Consider the following 19,545-nt stretch of genomic DNA (forward strand, 5'->3'; position numbering starts at 1 on the left):
AACTGTATTATACTTCTTATTGAACAAAACAAGTTAATTAATCACTGAGTACTGTATTCCTATCCTATGGCATGAAGCAGAATTGGTCCACTTGGGTTCCTTATGATCATTTTACTGTTCCAGGGGTCCCTGAGTTTGGTTGTGACTCTGGCAGGTCAGAGCCCCAATAGAATGATCAAGTTTTACTAGTTCTCCTCTAGGGTTATACTGAAAAGAGTTTATACATTCTCTTTGTCTGCACAGACAAATGACCTCCTTCTGTTCTTAAACTTCTATGATTGTAACTGCTCTAACAGTTAAGAGGAGTGGGACTAAAGCCAAGGAGGATGGTTACGCCCCTCCTCCAAGGGCATAGCCTCAGGACCCCTCACCTAGAAAGCAGAAAGAGATGGAGGAGAATGTACAATGCACCAAGTAGTCAGCCTAAATAGAGCTTTCATTGTGACCATTTTGAAACCACAGCCCCTTCAATTGTGAGCACTATAATCACATTTATTTGTTTTATGACTTTTGTTTTTTTCCTTGCGTAATGGTAACACTACTATATGTAGGATGTTCATACAACGTAGGGCCACTAGATTTATGACAACACTGCTGTCTTCCCATATTTTAGATTGCCTTTTTCAATCATGTCTCTCTCTATGCTGTCTGTGAGCTTATTTAGCCAGATACAAAAATAAATCTTAGTAAAATGAATATCATTACCAGTGTGGTAATATAATATGATACCCAACATCAGATTAATAACAACAGTACAAAAAAACAAAATTCAGCAAATATGCTGAAAAACCACTAAACTGACTTGATGGTTTCATTGTGTGATATCGTTTATACTTTATCCAAGGCATAATTTTCCTGTATCCGATCCTAATTTCCTGTATTAATGTATAGTTAGGTAATACCCAGCTTATGGGTAGTAACTATTTGTAACTTATTGTTCACCAAATTACTTAATCTGATTTCTGGTTCCATTATAGCATTTCATACATTTGCCAACACATTCCAATACAGTTATTAACAATTGAACCCATTTAAGATCAATTTACAGTATGATGAGATGCTATCCTGTTTGAGATGAAAATTATTGCATGTTGAAAAATAAATTCCAGTGAGCAATGTTGACCAATAATTGAAATCCATTCTATAAAATCAAAATCTTCTGTCAGGTCAAAAATTTAAGACTGTAGTTTTAATTCTTGGCCATTTTAATTTTAAATCTGCTCTTTTCATACTAAGAATAGTTAATTAAATCACTGAGCTTCATCCTCCTGACTGCATCACATGTATTCAACTTATTTAATCAATTCACATTAGCAAACATCATCTTGCTAAGAAAAGGTTAACAAAGATGACTTCCCCACTCCCTCGCCATTTCATGCCAGCATTTGAATTTAGCCATTCCAGTTCTAGAGAATTTTCAGGTTGTGCTAAAATAGTTAACTTTTTTTTTTCCTTCTGGGGCTGGGGACTATAGAAACAGGACATAAACATTTTAAGTAACAACCAATAGAATTGCATTTTATACCAAAATGCGGCCATAGTATTGGAACCTTGGATGGACTTGGGCTTTCTATAAAATGAGTTCTTGAGAAGCATAGAATTTAGAACGTGATATGATTCATAGAATATGACAGAACTTGTTTGTAAGCCACGTTTTTTTTCCCCGGCCCCTCCCATTCGGATCAAAATATTGAAAAAGACTAATGGCCCAGAAGCCATTACTAGGGCTGTTAAGCTAACTTGAGGCTTCTTTGTGTAAAAACATCAAAATCAGGTAAGGCATGACTTTTTAAAATTTTATTGGCGATATTTTTCCTGTCAAAAATAATGTGGCTAACCATATTCAAGGAATTATTTATATAATTAGAAAATCAACTTGCGCTCATAGTGTCCTTAATGTAGTAAGAAAAAAAAAAATCTTCAATGTGATGTAGATCCTGAGCTCGGTATTTTTGTGTTTAATGCATATCCACGAGGAGTTGAATCAATACTTGCGTAATGTTGATAGAAATGTAGTTATTGTTTTAAATGGAAGTCTCAACTGTTCAGGCTTTTGGGACAACTTTTCATTTCCTATTGACAGCACTGAGAATGCTGCATTTAAAGATAGATTCTGACCCATTGGATAAATGTATTGCTCAATGCTGTAAACACGTTGGAAAGCCGTTTCCGTCAGTGATTTAAAGCATGCTTAGCAAGGGGAGTGACTGCCTCTTAGACCAATAGCTGGTTTGCAGAACTGGCAATTTGTAAACCTGTACCTAGTGCCAGTAAGCATATTTCACAAGACAATAATTTTGATATGAACTTTGTTTCCTCTTGCGTTGGCTGCTCAATGGATGAAAGAGGTTGTTGTCTCATCTCGTCAAACTTGTTTTTTTTTCATATTTTTTTTCTTTTCCCCTCCTTCTTGTGAAAAGGGAGATGATGAAGAGTTGAATGGTATGTGCATACAGAGGAAGCGAGGGGGAAAAAAAACAGCTTGCTCACCGGTTATCTTCTTTTGTTTTTTCAAGAACGCAGTTGATGCAGTTACTCAGATCATTGTAATTATAGTTTTCTCCTGGTAATGGGAAAACATAATTTTTAGCAATAGAAATAGGCCACTTCGCCCAACAATTCCTTTTTATTGCTCTTTTACCTTGTACCTGCTTTCTCACCATGACAATTTTTGTTTTTATCTCCAGAAACATACCTTTCTCTTCAAAACCCATTTGTACTACCTGATTTAGTGGCATACCTTGATAACTTATTCTACAAGTCTGTCACTTATTTTCCCCCTAAAGTTCTGTCAAACTTTACTTCCTACTTCTAATTTCATAATCTTTATACTTGCTTTACTGGTGTTTTAACCTTTAACTACAGTGAACAATTTTGTTTGCACCAAATTTGTCAATGCTCTTCATAATATGGAAACGGTGAGATTTCAAGATGACTTATTTTGAAGTTTTCAGACGAAGACAAGTCCAACCTTTCCCCATAACTTAGATTCTGAATATTCAGAATCATCATGGTTGCCCGTCTACATCCACTCAAAGACAATAGTATGATTTTGTATGGTTTGGTGACTTAAACGTGTGCATCGTACTCCAGATGGGATTTAAATAACAGTGATGTAGTTTTTTGATCTGTACTTGTAAGTCTCTGCTAATGCAACCAAGTACCTTTTTTTTGCCCTCTTAACTGCAGGCAAACACTGAGACAATGATTCCAGCAATTTATCCAATGTAGCGCCAAGTTCACTTTTCTGATCAGTATGCTGTATAACTGTTGCAGTTAGGAGCCTTTGTTTTCTTGTTTCAAAGTTCGTTATTTTGCACTTGTCAACATCAAACTGCATCTGCCACCTACTTACCTAACAACTCCAAATCCTCTGAATCTGGTTGCACTGTTTCCCATTACTTTTTATTGCACTTTTTTGGTATCAGCCACGAACTTGGAAATTTTCCTTGTACAAATCATTGCTATACACAAAAGATAGCAAGAGTCCAAACTACCATTTATTGCTACCTTCTTCCTATTTTAGGACAACTATCTAGCTAAGCCATACTTTTTCTCCCTTTTCTGTGACGATGTATTTAGCTATTGATCGTAATATTGAATCTTGAATATTCTGAAAGTAAATATATATACCAACTTTCTTGTTCAACAAATCAATAATGCCATCCAAACGCTATAACTCATTAATTAAGCTTGCCTCCCTCCATGCTGATTATACTTTGCTCAGCAAGTATTCACCTCTTTGAATACTTAAATTGTTTCAGATTTTCTTCAATAACTAATAAGCTTACCAGGTTGTAGTTTCCTAGGTTTGGTGAGTTTACAAAAACTGCTAGTTAAAACTTTACTAATACAAGTCTTCATCTCCATTTTAAGGTTTTCTTTTCTTAAATAGTTCAAAGCTATGATAACTAGAACATGAAGATAGAAGGCTTTTTATATGAGCACTTTTTTTTCAAAAATATGTCCCCAGTGGGGATTTCAGAGTTTGAAAGACTTCTCAGGAGCAAGATTCAGATTTCTTCTGACAGCAACTTAGAGAAGGAAGGAAGTTCAACTCTCTCTGCATAGAGAAGATTTTAGAAGGATGACTATTACAGTATGTAATTTCACTTTACAGTAGCTATCATTTTCTACATTGAAAAAAATCTTTATCTAAAGTGGCATGTTGGAAAGTGCAACTTCTGATTCTTCTTAAGCTACTTGCCAGTCTAATATAGTCAGCTACTAGTATTGAGAAAATGATGATGGAATTTGTATGCCAGCTGCACATGCAAAGTGTTTCCATGTTTGGTAAAATAGTTTTTAATGGCACACTAAGGACTATGGTAGCATTTTCCATCATATCCAAAAATATAAGAATGGGATTTTTATCCAGAGAATACTGAAGGCCAACTTGTACGATTAGGCTTAAATTGTGCATCTGTAAATTTTGAATGTTTGAGTTATGTCAGCTACTGGAATGGATTTAAACTAATAGCTGGTGCACATTCATTAACCTTCAGAGTAGCTGTAGTAATCAGGTAAAGAGATACTGAACTTGTTAAGTGAAATGCAGCTCCATTACTGTATCTTTGTGGTAAAGTCCCAGATGATTTGGTGGTGTACACAGTCTGTTGTGACTAAAGATCATAGTTCAGAATTCACTTAGCATAATTGAGGATGACCCAGTATTTCCTCCAAGTATTGCAGATGGCAAAAAATGTTAAATATGGGCAAGGATACACAGACATTTAAGCATCACAAGTATGTTATCAAATGCAAATGTGTTCATGCATATCAACCTATATAATTGTCATACTTTAAATATTTATCTATGACAAAAATGTTACTCTTTTCTGATTTGTTCAAATAACCATGTGGTTCACTCAAAATATATTATCTGTTCTATTGCTTCCTTGCTCATTTATAAATGAACAGATTAAAAAATTCAAGAATTCTGGAAAACAAATGTAAAGGTTACCAATAAAGTTGGCCATTACATGTTACCAATATTTTTACCTCCACAGACCTCCCTTTTAACTGTTCACTATTTATTAACGACTTAATGACTGGATAGAGAGCCACATATCCAGATTTGCCGATGACCCAAAAGATGAGCAGCATTGTAAGCAGTGTAGATGGAAGTATAAAGTTACAGAGAGATGTTAATAGATTAAGTGAATGGGCAAAACAGTGGCAAATAGATTTCAATGTAGGCAAGTGCGAGGTCATCCACTTTGGACCTAAAAAGGATAGATCAGAGTACTTTCTAAATGGTGAAAAGTTTGAAACAGTGGAGGCTTAGAGACTTGGGGGTCCATGTACGTAGATCATTAAAATGTCATGGACAGGTATAGAAAATAATTTAAAAGGCTAATGGAATGCTGGCCTTTATATCTAGAGAATTAGAATACAAGGGGGTAGAAATTATGCTGCAGCTATACAAAGCCCTGGTTAGACCACATCTGGAGTACTGTGTTCAGTTCTGGGCACAGCACCTTAGGAAGGATATATTGGCCTTGGAGGGAGTGCAGTGCAGATTTACTAGAATGATAACTGGACTCCAAGATATAAATTGCGAGGAGAGATTACACAAACTAAGGTTGTATTTCCTGGAATTTAGAAGATTGAGGTGATTTGATCGAAGTTTTCAAGATATTAAGGGGAACTGATAGTTTCTCTCTATTTACTCTTTCCGCTGGTTGAGGAGCCTAGGACTAGGGGACATAGCCTAAAAATTAGAGCCAGGACTTTCAGGAGTGAAGTTAGGCAACCCTTCTACACGAAGGGTGGGAGAAGTTTGGAACATTCTTCCGCAAACATAAGAACATAAGAACATAAGAAATTGGAGCAGGAGTAGGCCAATCGGCCCCTCGAGCCTGCTCCGCCATTCAATAAGATCATGGCTGATCTGATCCCAACCACAAATCTAAAGAACACAAGAAGTCGGAGCAGGACCCGGCCACATAGCCCCTGGGCCCTCTCCGCCACCTACAGGGCATTGACCGATCCGAACTCAGCTTCATGTCCAATTTCCTGCCCGCTCCCCATAACCCCTAATTCCCTTTACTTCTAGGAAACTGTCTATTTCTGTTTTAAATTTATCTAATGATGTAGCTTCCACAGCTTCCTGGGGCAGCAAATTCCACAGACCTACCACCCTCTGAGTGAAGAAGTTTCTCCTCATCTCAGTTTTGAAAGAGCAGCCCCTTATTCTAAGATTATGCCCCCTAGTTCTAGTTTCACCCATCTTTGGGAACATCCTTACTGCATCCACCCGATCAAGACCCTTCACAATCTTATATGTTTCAATAAGATCGCCTCTCATTCTTCTGAACTCCAATGAGTAGAGTCCCAATCTACTCAACCTCTCCTCATATGTCCGCCCCCTCATCCCCGGGATTAACCGAGTGAACCTTCTTTGTACTGCCTCGAGAGCAAGTATGTCTTTTCTTAAGTATGGACACCAAAACTGTATGCAGTATTCCAGGTGCGGTCTCACCAATACCTTATATAACTGCAGCAATACCTCCTTGTTCTTATATTCTATCCCCCTAGCAATAAAAGCCAACATTCCGTTGGCTTTCTTGATCACCTGCTGCACCTGCATACCAACTTTTTGATTTTCTTGCACTAGGACCCCCAGATCCCTTTGTACTGCAGTACTTTCCAGTCTCTCGCCATTAAGAAAATAACTTGCTCTCTGATTTTTCCTGCCAAAGTGCATAACCTCACATTTTCCAATATTATATTGCATCTGCCAAATCTCCGCCCACTCACCCAGCCTGTCTATATCCCCTTGCAGGTTTTTTATGTCCTCCTCACTCTCTACTTTCCCTCCCATCTTTGTATCATCTGCAAATTTTGATATGTTGCACTCGGTCCCCTCCTCCAAATCGTTAATATAGATTGTAAAGAGTTGGGGACCCAGCACCGACCCCTGTGGAACACCACTGGTTACTGGTTGCCAGTCCGAAAATGAACCATTTATCCCAACTCTCTGCTTCCTGTTTGATAACCAATCCTCCACCCATGCCAGAATATTACCCCCAATCCCGTGATTTTTTATCTTAAGTAATAATCTTTTATGTGGCACCTTGTCGAATGCCTTCTGGAAGTCTAAATACACTACGTCCACTGGTTCCCCTTTATCCACCCTATACGTTATATCCTCGAAGAACTCAAGCAAATTTGTCAGACATGACTTCCCCTTCATAAAGCCATGCTGACTTTGTCCTATTAAATTATGCTTATCTAAATGTTCCGTTACTGTCTCCTTAATAATAGACTCCAAAAATTTACCCACCACAGATGTTAAGCTAACTGGCCTATAATTTCCAGCCTTCTGCCTACTACCCTTTTTAAATAACGGTGTTACATTAGCAGTTTTCCAATCTGCCGGGACCTCTCCTGAGTCCAGGGAATTTTGGAAAACTATCACCAAAGCATCCACAATCCCTACTGCCACTTCCCTCAAGACCCTAGGATGGAAGCCATCAGGTCCAGGGGATTTATCCGCCTTGAGTCCCATTATTTTACTGAGTACCATCTCTTGAGTGATTTTGATGCTAGCTCAATTGGTAATTTTAAATCTGAGATTGATAGATTTTTGTTAACCAAAGTTATTAAGGGATATGGGGCTACGGCAGGTATATGGAGTTAGGTCACAGATCAGCCATGATCTCATTGAAAAGTGGAACTGGCTTGAGGGGCTAAATGGCCTACTCCTGTTCCCATGTTGCTCTGTTTTCTAGGAAGCCTCAACCTTGTCCGGCGATCACCATTTTCTACAAAATATTTAATCGAAATGAAAACGCCCAATAGGTCCTTCATCTGAAAATAGAAAAAAAAATTAAGCTTTTTTCTTAAATTTAAGATGTACTATGTACAGTCCTAGTGTCTTTTGACAATTGTTTTAGACTAAACCTAATGTCTGAAGTGGACATGTAGCTTAAGGAATAATTGCAATTTGGGTACAATTTGTATATGTACCCACAGTCATTGTACTTTTTAAAGAAAGGGTTATGTTTACTCCTTTAGAAATGCAATGACTAGAAATTATTTTACATTACATTACAGTGCTGAGTTAGTCTGCATGGCTGCCTTAATATTTGCAATTGTATCAGCTCATAATCACAATAACAAGTTCTCTGTTCTGTGTTTAGGTGGTTCAGGTTAGAGTCCAAACCAGGAAAGAAGCCAAAAGAAAGAGGCGAAATCCAAGTTTGCATCCAATTCATGCGAAACAACATGACTGCAAGTATGTTTGATCTTTCCATGAAGGATAAAACGAGGTCACCTTTTGCCAAACTGAAAGACAAAATGAAAGGAAGAAAAAATGATGGCACTTTTTCTGACCATTCTTCTGCAATCATTCCAAGTACAACTTCCGCAAACCCTGACAAAGAAGCCTTGGAAATAGATAAACAGCTGAAATCGAAGCCAAAAAGAACCTTCCTATTAGGACCTCAAAGACTATCATCTGCCCAGTCAATGTCAGATTTACCTGGTCCCCGACCATCGCTGGAAAAAATTAAATCCAATACCATAGACCAAGTAGTCAACAAACCTCCTTCAGGTTCTGTTAACTCCAGTGAAGAACAAGGTAAGTCTGTTCACGAAATGCTAATTATATTGATTTTGTTTTTAAGTACATATTTCATTTCACTTTTTTAAAAATGGCTAAAATTAATTTGCTTCCTAAAGCAGCCATTTTTTTCCAGATTTGGCTTTTATGAACTTTTAAGTCTAGTCTATATATTATACAGATTTAGAGGAGACATTGGCAGTAAGCAGAATAAATGTCTCCTCTAAATCTGTATAATATAGACTAGATTTAAAAGTTCATAAAAGCCAAATCTGAAAAAAAATGGCTGCTTTAGGAAGCAAATTAATTTTAGCCATTTTTAAAGTAATTAAATACAGAATATCTGCATGAATCAATGGCAAATATGTAACATCATGAAACAATTTATTTGTGGTAAGCAGTTTTTATTATAGTTTTTGAACTAATTAGAATTGTACCTATTTTGACCTTAACCTGGATTAAATGCCTGTCTCTTGATGTGGCCACTATACTTTATGAAACTAACAAGTCTTGTAAGTACATAGAACCTGTATTTGGATTGAATGCTTTTGTGTATATAATCTGGTTGGTTAGGACATCAGCCTGCTTTATACACCTGTTGTATTTGAGAGCACCAAAACAGTACCAACTCCTGCTGTTTATTTGTAAAAATGGATTTACTGAGCTGGAAGTCAGTATAACCAGAGAAAAACAGACGCTGACCCAAAGAAGGAAAGATTAGGATGGTGACCAAAAGATTGGTCAAAGAAGTAGGTTTTATAGAAGGCCTTAAAGGATATGACCATGGTGGAGTGGGTTTAGGGAGGGAATTCCATAGTATGGAACTTAGGCAACTGAAAACACAACCACCAATGGAGGAGTGAAGGAGGGGGATTAACTTAAGTCTGGAGTCAGGGTAACAGAGTTGGTGAGTGGAAGTTGTAGGGCATGGGGAAATTATAGATAGGGAGGAGTGGAACCATGGAGGGATTTAAACACAAGGATGAGAATTTTAAACTGGGGTCTTTGGGGACTGGGAGCCACTTTCGGTCAGCAAGCGTGGGTGTGATGGGTGAGGAGGACTCGATGTGGGATGGGATACAGACAGCAGAGTTTTGAATTAGATGAAATTCATGGAATGCGGGGTTGGTCTGGAGAGCATTGGTATAAACAAGTCTAGAGGTGAGGGGGTCAGTGGCAGATTGGCTGAAGTATAGGCAAAGGAAGTGATGTTATGGCGGTGTAAGTAGGTGGTCTTTGTGATGGAGAGGATGTGGGGTGAGAAACTCTGCTCAGACGTGAAAGTGGATGCTGAGGTTGCGAACAGTCGTTCAGCCTGAGATCATGGCCAGGCAGGATTTGAAGTCTGCGGTGAGGATACAGAGTTTGTTCCAGGATCTGAAGACAACGGCTTCGAGCTTCCCACTGTTTAGCTGGAGGAAATTACAACTCGCCTAAGATAGGATGTTTGACGAGCAGTCTAGCAGCACAAACAGTTGAGAAATAGAGAGGTTAGAGCTGGAATTCATTAGCGTACATGCAAAATCTGATCCCAAGACTGCAGACGATGTCTCCAAGGGGCTGCATGTAGACAAGAAAGAGGGGCCAAGAATGAATCCCTTTACTTTTCATTACCTTTTGCCACATACTTTAGTCTGTGATTTTATGCAGTTCTTAAAGACTGCAGACACTTCATATTCTGACGCATATGGTTATTATATTTAATACTAAAGCTTATGGTGTGAAATATTACTTAAAAGAAGTAGTCAAATCTTCCTAAGGATGATTGTAGGAAAGATATAAAAGTAATGGCCACGATGCAGTGTAGATTCACCAGGATGTTACCTGGAAAATGGATTATAGGAGGAATAAAAGGGAGTTATAAAGCGAGACTTGGGTTTTTTCCCTTCGCTGAGAATGTTGAGAGGTAACATAAATGGCCTCCAAGATTATGAAGGGTTATGATGGGATAAATAATAAGAGTATTTCTATTGGTCAGCAAGATTGTAATGAGGGGTTAGATTTCTTTTTTCCTCCACAAGTGGTTGTTAGAAAGTGGAATAATCAGCTACGGACTGTTGAAGTGGAGTCCGAGTGCTTTTAAAAAGGAATTTAATATTTGCATGAATCAGAGTATATCCTATTAAAGGTTATGGATTAGAGTGGGATTAGACTAGGTGACTCATGAAGGAAAAACAGTGGTGCCCACTTGATGGACTGAATGATCTGTTTCTCTGCTGTAACATTCTATGATTCTATAAGTATCTTCAATTACTGGAAAGTTTGCTGTTAACTGAAATTTATGATTCTTCCTACTGTGACTAATTTTCTAACTAGTAAGGGAGGAAAGAATGCAATTTCAACCAGTGAGTGAAGGTTTGCAGTTTTCAGTCTGAGCTTTAAATCCAGATGGTGTTGGCATAATACTTGTCACCAGAGAGAATTTGGATGCAGCTTGGAGAGGGAGGGAAGGTTTTAACAAAATAAAAATAAAATGTAAATTTAAAACAAAACCTGGCATTAGATCAAATGTGTTTTTAATTAGAACTTGTCTTAAAATGGTTTGATATTATGGGGGTTTGGATCTAGTTTGTCATTCCAATATTTTCAGTATCTTCCAGAAGAAATTCAACAGTATAGGGTATTTATACAAAAAAGAGCTTTCTCCCTTCCTCCCCGCCACCCTCATTTCCCATCCTGCACTCTCCCCATGCCATGCATAACCTGGCAAAGAGCAGGAAGTGGAGATCAGCTCTAAAACCTACATCACCACTGCTTTTAATAGCCAGCCACAAGAGATTACAGAGGATTATTCCAGAGTGATCAGCCATTTGATTATTGTAAATTTGCTTCCTCCTTTTTTGTAGAGAGATGTCGAACCTCTGTTTGCCAACTATCTGCATGTTAATAAAGTTAAGGCCTTGGTATGTGAGGATGGGTTGGTGAAAACCCCATCATGACACTCTGTAGTACAGGTTATTAAAACTCTTACATGCTGTACCACCATGATTTATTTTGAGTTTACCATTAAATTTCATAATGAATAAGGGAACTGAACCATTAATTATTCCAAACAAATTATAATAGTAATAGTTCTGTATTTTAAACTTTTGAAAACTAACCTTGTTCTGACCTGACAGATTTTTCTTTAAGTGCTTAACATTTTTTGTTAGAGTTGAGAGTTAGCAGTATTAAAACTTTATCATTAAATTTCTTCTGTTAAATAAACTTTCATAAGTTTTTTTTAAAAAAAATATACTGATACTCATTTTCAACATTTGGAGGGTGCTTTTTCAAGCCATTTTATCAATTTTATGTTGACATGCAATTTAAATTGAATATAGTTTAAGACTTAAATTTAAAAGTTTTTTTCAATTAAAATCATTGCAGGAAATGACTCCCTTGCGAAATCACCTCACAAGAGATCACAGAGCATGGACACCTCCAAGGTTAACCAATTTGACCTCATTTCAGTCACAAAGAATGGGAGTGATCCACCAAAGTCACCAGCTGATCCTTTTTCAAACCAAGGCATGTGTGTACCACAAAAGGCTGCAACGCTGCCAAGAAGCAGAAATCCTTTTGACAACAGCAGTGACTCATGGGAGATCAGAGACACAAGTTTAGAAACCAGAAGTGCAGCAAATTACAGACAGTCAGAAATTAAAAAAGAGACCAAGAAAGAGAAGGAGAAAATTAGCCTTTTTGCACGTGTGACAGGCAAGAAAGATGGCAAGAAGTCTGAAAAAACTACCAATATGAAGTCAGAAGGTTTTAATGATGCAAAACCACTAAACCCCTTTTCTGGAAACTTTCACGGCAGTTTTGAATTTGATTCCAAAAATCCATTCTTCACAAACTACAACACAGTTGATATGTCCAGGTGAGTAAGCTTTTTTTAAATTATATTTGCAGAGTTATGCATCCAACTGTGTACATAATTATTACTTCTGTGTAATTACAGTACTCAAAATTGTGGTTGTTACAATACAGTAAGACACAGTAATAGAGACTGCTAAATTTAATAATTCAGATTTGATCGTGTATTAGATCATTGGCTGTAAGGACCACTTCAAGCTCTGAAAATGCTTGGTACAAGAGTTTCATTATGTACAGTACATTTTATAAAAAGAGCAAAGACTAGCAATCTTTGGACTACACTTAATACAGATTGTCAGAGTTCTGCGGTTGTAAGTACATTAATTTTGAACTAACTGGCAATGGGTCCAGTTTAAAGACACTGCTCCCTTTTAAAGATTACCTTTTTGGCTTTGAATAACAGACTCTTGCCAATTTGGCTAGAAGTTAAAATTTGCATTAATCATCAATTCTTTACAGTTTATGAAAGGACATAATGTATCTTTTCTACCAATGATGACATCTACATGCACCCATTAGCTAATTAGGTTAGAACATCAGAAAAGTACAACTTTTAATTGTTTTCGTGGAATTGATTACAACATTTTTTATTTGTTCATTGGATGTGGGCGTCACTGGCGAGAGCAGCATTTATTTACTACAACAAATTGGATTTATGGATACAGTGTACGATTTTTTTTCTCCAATTTAACCTTTTTACAGGTAGTTTTGAGCTGCAAATTGTAAAGTAAATGCAGGTATATTTGAAGGACCGATGAGGCTGATACTTTTGGGGCAAATTTTAAATCCTAGTTCAGACCACTTGTGCATTGTAGACCTCCTGCAAAATATGTATCTAAAAGTACACCTGTAATTTTTTCCTTCCTATTTGATTCATTTCAGTGGTATTCAAGGTCTAAATTGGGAAACAAATGTGAATGGCTGAGCACATAATACAGGATGTGGTCAGGTTGCAAAGACTAAAAGAAAAGACAAGGTATCAAGAAGTCGTGATTAAGTGACACCTAACTTGGGTTGTAGAAGCCTGAAGACAGTAAGAGGAAGGGAAAAATTGAGCGCTAAAAAGTTCTTTTTTTGAGGCACTGGGAAGAAACGAGTTACAGTAGGAGTCTACGATGAGTCCTGATTTTTAACATGGTTGAGGAGGGAAAGTGTGTAGGAAGGCATATTTGCAACTTAGGAGTAAAATTCAGAGCAGCACCCATCATAATCATACCAGGTACACAAGTTTAAAATTAGGAAATTGAGTTTTAAAAAAATGATGTCAACTAGAATATTTTCTCTCAATTGGTAATAGACTTGTGGAATAAGTTACCAGGGAAGACCACTGAAGTGGACTGTAAGTAGATTAAAGGGTCAAATAGATGCTTCTGAAAGCGAGGTCACTAAGTAATATGGTGAGAAAGCTGGTGGTGGATTTAAGATCAATCATAATGGGTCTAATGGCCTTTCCCTGTTCCAAAAAACTAATGTTTTATATGTTATTTCTCAAATTTATAATGGTAACTTATTGCAGTGTTTCAACATGCTGACAGATGTACAAACTCTGGTCTAATAATATTTAAACAATACTACCATGCACAATATTTTCCTTGTGGTGTTGCTTCCTCATCTAGTACATATGGATCAAAAGTTATATTCCACTGCTGAAAACTTCAAAATAATTTATTTAATTTCCAGCAGTTTCCAAAAACACTTGTGTTCAATCGTCCTAGCTCTAAACAGCTGCAGGGAAATTGTGAAGCTATGCAGTGTAATTTCAAAAGATTTGCCTTACCCATACACAGGTAAAGCCATGGTACTTCACCAATTCAAAGGTGAGCAAATATACCATTAAAATCTAGTGTATGCTATTTGTGATCCTCCTTAGTCCAGAGGAAAGACTTGTATAACAATGACTTTTGTTGGAAGAATTAAATACTTCACTGCACAGGATACTGTACAAGTACTGAGATTTAATTTATTTGCTGTGGTATTTTGAGCTCTAGATGCAGACTTCACTGGCAGATTTGAAGTTATGAATAAGCAAGTCCGGCAAACCCTCTGAAAATGTACAGGCAGATTTCCTCTTTGCACTAGGTGTAGTGAAATCTTAAACCTGATCATCATAAACCTTTTTATAATGCTATACCCAGTGCACAAGAAGAAATCTTCCCATTAGTTAGATACAATAAATCCAGTTGTGATTCAACAATGTTGTCCACTTGAAGCAAAATTTGGTTGGACTCAAACAATTTGTTCTTCCATATATATTTATACAACACTGAGGTAATCCCTTGTTATACTTAAGTGAGGCACAATAATCAAAGTCAAGTAAAACAACCTAACTTGTGCAAACCAGATCATACTATCCACAGTTGGTGATACTCCAAAAGTCAGACAACCATTACACGTTAAGGCACACATTGGCTGCCTTGTGTACATCTCTGCATATGCATGGTGATAGTATTTTCATACAGAAGTGGAGTATTCCATGTTGTTCAGCTGTCTGCATGCTAACTATGGGGTTTATTGGCCAGAACTTTTGAAAGGGGTCGACAGAAGTAAAAGGGGGTTGTCTGGCTCACAGTAAGTATATAAGATAGTTTCAATGTGGATCTTAACATGCATTGGTTTCTTGGGTATTGTGTTGGCTTCAACTGTTGCACTGGAGTTAAACACTGCGCCAACTCTCAGCCACTTATTGAGTGATCTGCCCTGGAAGGAAGAGCTGCCAAATCTGAGCGATATTCAGCTGCTGTATTAGGCCAAATTTACACCACTAGGTGTGGTAGTTACCATAAATGGCAGCTCTCCCAAGACTGCATTCTTATATCCTGTGTAGAAGTCCCAATCTGCTTTGATTTTCTCCAGTGCCTCCAAGCAATTTCTGATTTTTGAAGCTTATGTACTCCATTTTCTTCCTTAAACCTCCAAATTACTGATTTATTTTAAATTGGTATTTATGTGGAAAATCATAATGCTTTGGATTCGCCTAATATCTCTGAAATCAGAAAACTTGTGGCTGATCGGCTTAACTTCGTAGTAAGTAAAGCACAGGAGGAAGCCATTTGGCCCATCATGCCTGTGCTGGCTCTTTGAAAAAGCTATCCATTAGTCCCAGTCCCCTGCTCTTTCCCCGTAGCCCTGTAAATATTTTCCCTTCAAGTATTTATTTAATTCCCTTTTGAAAGTTACTATTGAATCTGCTTCCACTACCCTTTCAGGCAGTGCATTCCAGATCGTTACAACTCACTGCGTTTTTTAAAAAAAAGTTTCCTCATGTCGCCTCTGGCTCTTTTGTCAATCACCCTAAATCTTTGTCCTCTGGAACATGAATCCAAGTCTAGTATTTCTAAACAGAGAATGGCTAAGTGGCAGGTTGGATGTGCAAACTATTAATATCTGACAGATAGCAAACCTTCAGTGAGGTTCAAGGACCATTCCATGAGGGCCACATCTTGAGCTAATTTTTTTAAATATCACTACAGACAGCATTTCCAGTCCTGATACTTCACCAAACATCACTGTTTCAATTTTCAGCAAAGGATGGTTTGCAGTTTGGGAAGTCTGTTTTGACTACAAGTGTGTTCCTCTTGGTTTAGATTAAACAGTTTTCCTCCAAATCGTCACTGGGTTAGAACTCTGTGGTATGTGGAGGCTCCTGAATGATGAAGTAGTAAGATTACTTACCACATGGGGTCTTCCTTATTTTTCTAATGAACTCATTCTTTACATACCAAATTTACTCCCATTGGAATTTCTTCGTAAAGTCACTTTTTTTTTAGATATTACATTTCTGTATAACTTACTATATTGTATAATTTATCCGTGACCCCGGAAATGAACTGACCCATCAGCCTGCAGGAGAAGTGCCTTTTATGCGGGAGGAAGAATTACATAGATGATGGCCTGATGCCTTTGATGTCAATAATGTCTTCCAAAGGGACTATCTCCATGTCTGTTCTCTCTATTGTCAACTTGCACTTCTGTAGGATGCAAAGGATACTTTAAAGATTGAGGAGGGTTTTACAAGGTAGATAATTTTACTTTCATGGAAGTAAAATGTCCTGAGAAATTGGATCATCCAAGTTTAAAAAGCACCAAATGCAATTAGCTACATATGTATTTTGATGATTTAAAAATGCAGTCATAGTCTTGTAAATGGGAACTATACTTTGGAAAATGGTTCACCTAATATTGGGAAGCTTATCGTGTTGGCTTTGAAATATACAGTTGGCTCAGTATTTGGTTCTGATCATTCAAATTTTAATATTTATGTAAAGCTCATTTTTTGTGGTACGATGATCACATGACAAATGCATGTTCAGTTGGAGTATTTGTAAAGCCTTATAACTCAACCGATTGCACAGCTGTTGAAAACTAAGCATATTCTTCCTGCCCTGCAATTTGTAAAACAATAGCACGATCATTTGTGGTATGCCATAGTTGATACCTGTGAGTCACCATGTAATAAAGAGATTCCACCAGCGAGATAATATCTATTAATATTCAGGAATGTTACTGCCAGAATTTTGAAATTCACAAAGCAAAGCAAGAACCAGATCTTAACATGCCTTCTACCTGGTTAAAGTGTTGACAAGGCAGCCATTGTGATGTCTTAGTGGCTGTACTGTATGTCTTGTTGAATTTCTGCATTCCTCTATTAAGGGGGTCCTACAACAAAGTTGGCTAATAAATAGCTTCTGACATTTAGCTTCCAACCTCAACACCGCAACCTGTGTTGTCTTTCTCTCTTTGATCAGTAATATTATAGACAGTGCTCCTTTGACATTTCTTCTTGTTCCTTCCAATCTCCAAATATGCTTCTGCTCCTCCTATCATTATTGGTTTGAAATAGAGACGTATCTCGGTCTCCTACTCTAGTGTTGTCCAATACATTAACCTCTAGCCACACGTGGCTAATTGCATTTCTGATTAGTAAATAAAAAATGAGTAAAATACATTGTTGGGCATGTGATCTCAATACTCATTCGCACGGGGTATCCATGTATACTTTAACCTTTTTGTGCGTTTGTTGGTAGAACGATAAGACAAAATCAAACTGCACGAGTTTGATCGTAGTAAGCGTTTAGTTCCTTGATTACTGAATGGTGGATTTTTTTTAAGTAAATATACACATCTGAAATACATTTACCTGTATTGTGAGTGTACGTAAGGTGTTTTCTACTAAAATTAGTGCGTGTGGCTAAAATGGTGTCATAATTGGTGATTTCTACTGGACAACACTGAGTACTCTTAACTTTTTTTTTCCCCAGGCCCTCAAGACTATGGAACTTCCCTCTGTCTTTTTTTCATCCTTCTACAAACTTCATGTTTTAAAAACCCAAGCTTGACATCCTAATCACTAATTGTTTTACTCTTTTTAACATTCTTGCCCTACAGTTTTGGTCTTGGCCTTGGCTTCTCAGTTTTTTTTTAAAAAGTAATTCAAAGTGACTTTTCTGTTTCTATTACAATTCATTTCCATTTCTGTTATAATTCTACTTTATATTGCTGCAAAATTGATTTTTATTTCTAAAATGGAGACTAATTTTATTGTAGCTAGTGGCAAAATACTAGCTACAAACCGATATAACAAATAATATAAACGTTTTTGTTTCCATCTGCCTTCAGATTCTTCTCTCTCCACGTGTTCATGGCACGCTCAATTCCCTGACTTATGGGTAGTTACGCAACCTATTCCCAGACCTCCTTTAAAGTTTTGTCTCTTCCCCGCCGCCCCCCCCGCCCCCCCCTGTCAAATATCATGCATAGTTTTCAAATCGGGAAGATGGCCTATTGCTGTCCTTTTACAAATACCTCTCAGATTTGCTTCTGGTAGTTGGGTTTTCTTTTTTTAATTCCCTCTCTCTGCTCCATGGCTGTGCTCAATAACCCAGCACACCATCATGTGGGGACTTAGTGAAATTATTTTCTGCCAACCTGTGTGTTGATAAGTTTCCAGTTATTACAATATTTAGTTCAAGGGTATAATGAACAACTGACTGCAGTATTGTGGCTGTAAGTCAATTGTTTGGATCTTCAAAATGGTGTCTTTTCTTCTGTACACATTATTGGCCAATTCTGTAATTTCAAGTGGAGCAAACATTTGGATACTGTAAAATCAGTTTTTAACATTTCTAAAATCACCTTGTAAGTGGTAGCCAGAATACCAATTATTTTAAGTATAATATTGACATTACAAAATGCACTTGTTGTCTATCAGAAGTAGAATACTACTCAAATTTATCATAAATCCATTATTACATATGTTGTTCCTCCATGTACGTTCAAAGGATTGAATGGCTGTATCAGGGTATCTTTGTACCTCTTCATTGGTGAACCAATTGGGATATGAATAAAAATGCTGAGATTTATTATACTTGACAAATGCAGTGATCGAGTTAAAGCATCCTTTTTAAACTGTACCAAATTCAACATCTTGACTATTTTATGTGTCTTGGGTAATTTTGGTGAAATTTGTCACCATAATCTGGTCTTTGTCTTGCACAAATATTGATCATAGAAACTGAAAACAAAATTTGCATGGTTCAATTATGCCTTTTCTCGCTGCATTAACAATCAGTAACTGTTTTTGTAATTGCTAAATTGTGATGAGATATTGCAAGAGAATGTATTAGTTTACAGTAGGTTGTGAATATTATTCAGCTGCAAAAACATGCTAATGTGATGACTTTTCTTCTGACAATCTATTAACCTTTGTTAATGTGAAAAGACTTTGAGCCAAAATTGCCAAAAAGTAGGACAAATTCTGTGAAAATTTCTCAATTTGCAGCTCTTGACAAGTGGTAAAAGAAAGCTCAGTATAATATGAATGTGTTATCGAAGGCTCTGTGGAGATACTGGACATGTTATTAACAAGCTCCATTGAGATACCAGACAATTAACTAGCTCCATAGACAAACAGGACAGGTAATTAATGAGCTCTTAGGAGTTGCTGGACAGTCTAGTGGGAAGCACAACAGTTTAACTGGACAGGTTATTACCAATTCCTTTAGATCCTTGGAGATAACAAGCAGATTAATAATGAGCTGTTTTTAGTAGTTCAGAAATACTGAGGTTTGTTGAACACACCTGTGATCATCTAGGTGAAAATACCATATTGAGCTTCCCTA

At 37.1% G+C, this 19,545-nt stretch overlaps 1 protein-coding gene across 1 annotated transcript in view; it reads left to right on the forward strand.

The window, feature by feature from the left end:
- Positions 1-19,545, forward strand: part of LOC137339996 (rab11 family-interacting protein 2) — a 69,300-nt gene that overhangs the window by 26,085 nt on the left and 23,670 nt on the right. The window contains exons 2-3 of the mRNA XM_068002137.1: positions 8,148-8,587; positions 11,939-12,431. Coding sequence (XP_067858238.1) covers positions 8,148-8,587; positions 11,939-12,431 — 933 coding nt within the window. The remainder of the gene's footprint in view (positions 1-8,147; positions 8,588-11,938; positions 12,432-19,545) is intronic.

Source organism: Heptranchias perlo, chromosome 21, assembly GCF_035084215.1.
Source record: "Heptranchias perlo isolate sHepPer1 chromosome 21, sHepPer1.hap1, whole genome shotgun sequence".
Classification (NCBI taxonomy): Eukaryota; Metazoa; Chordata; class Chondrichthyes; order Hexanchiformes; family Hexanchidae; genus Heptranchias; species Heptranchias perlo.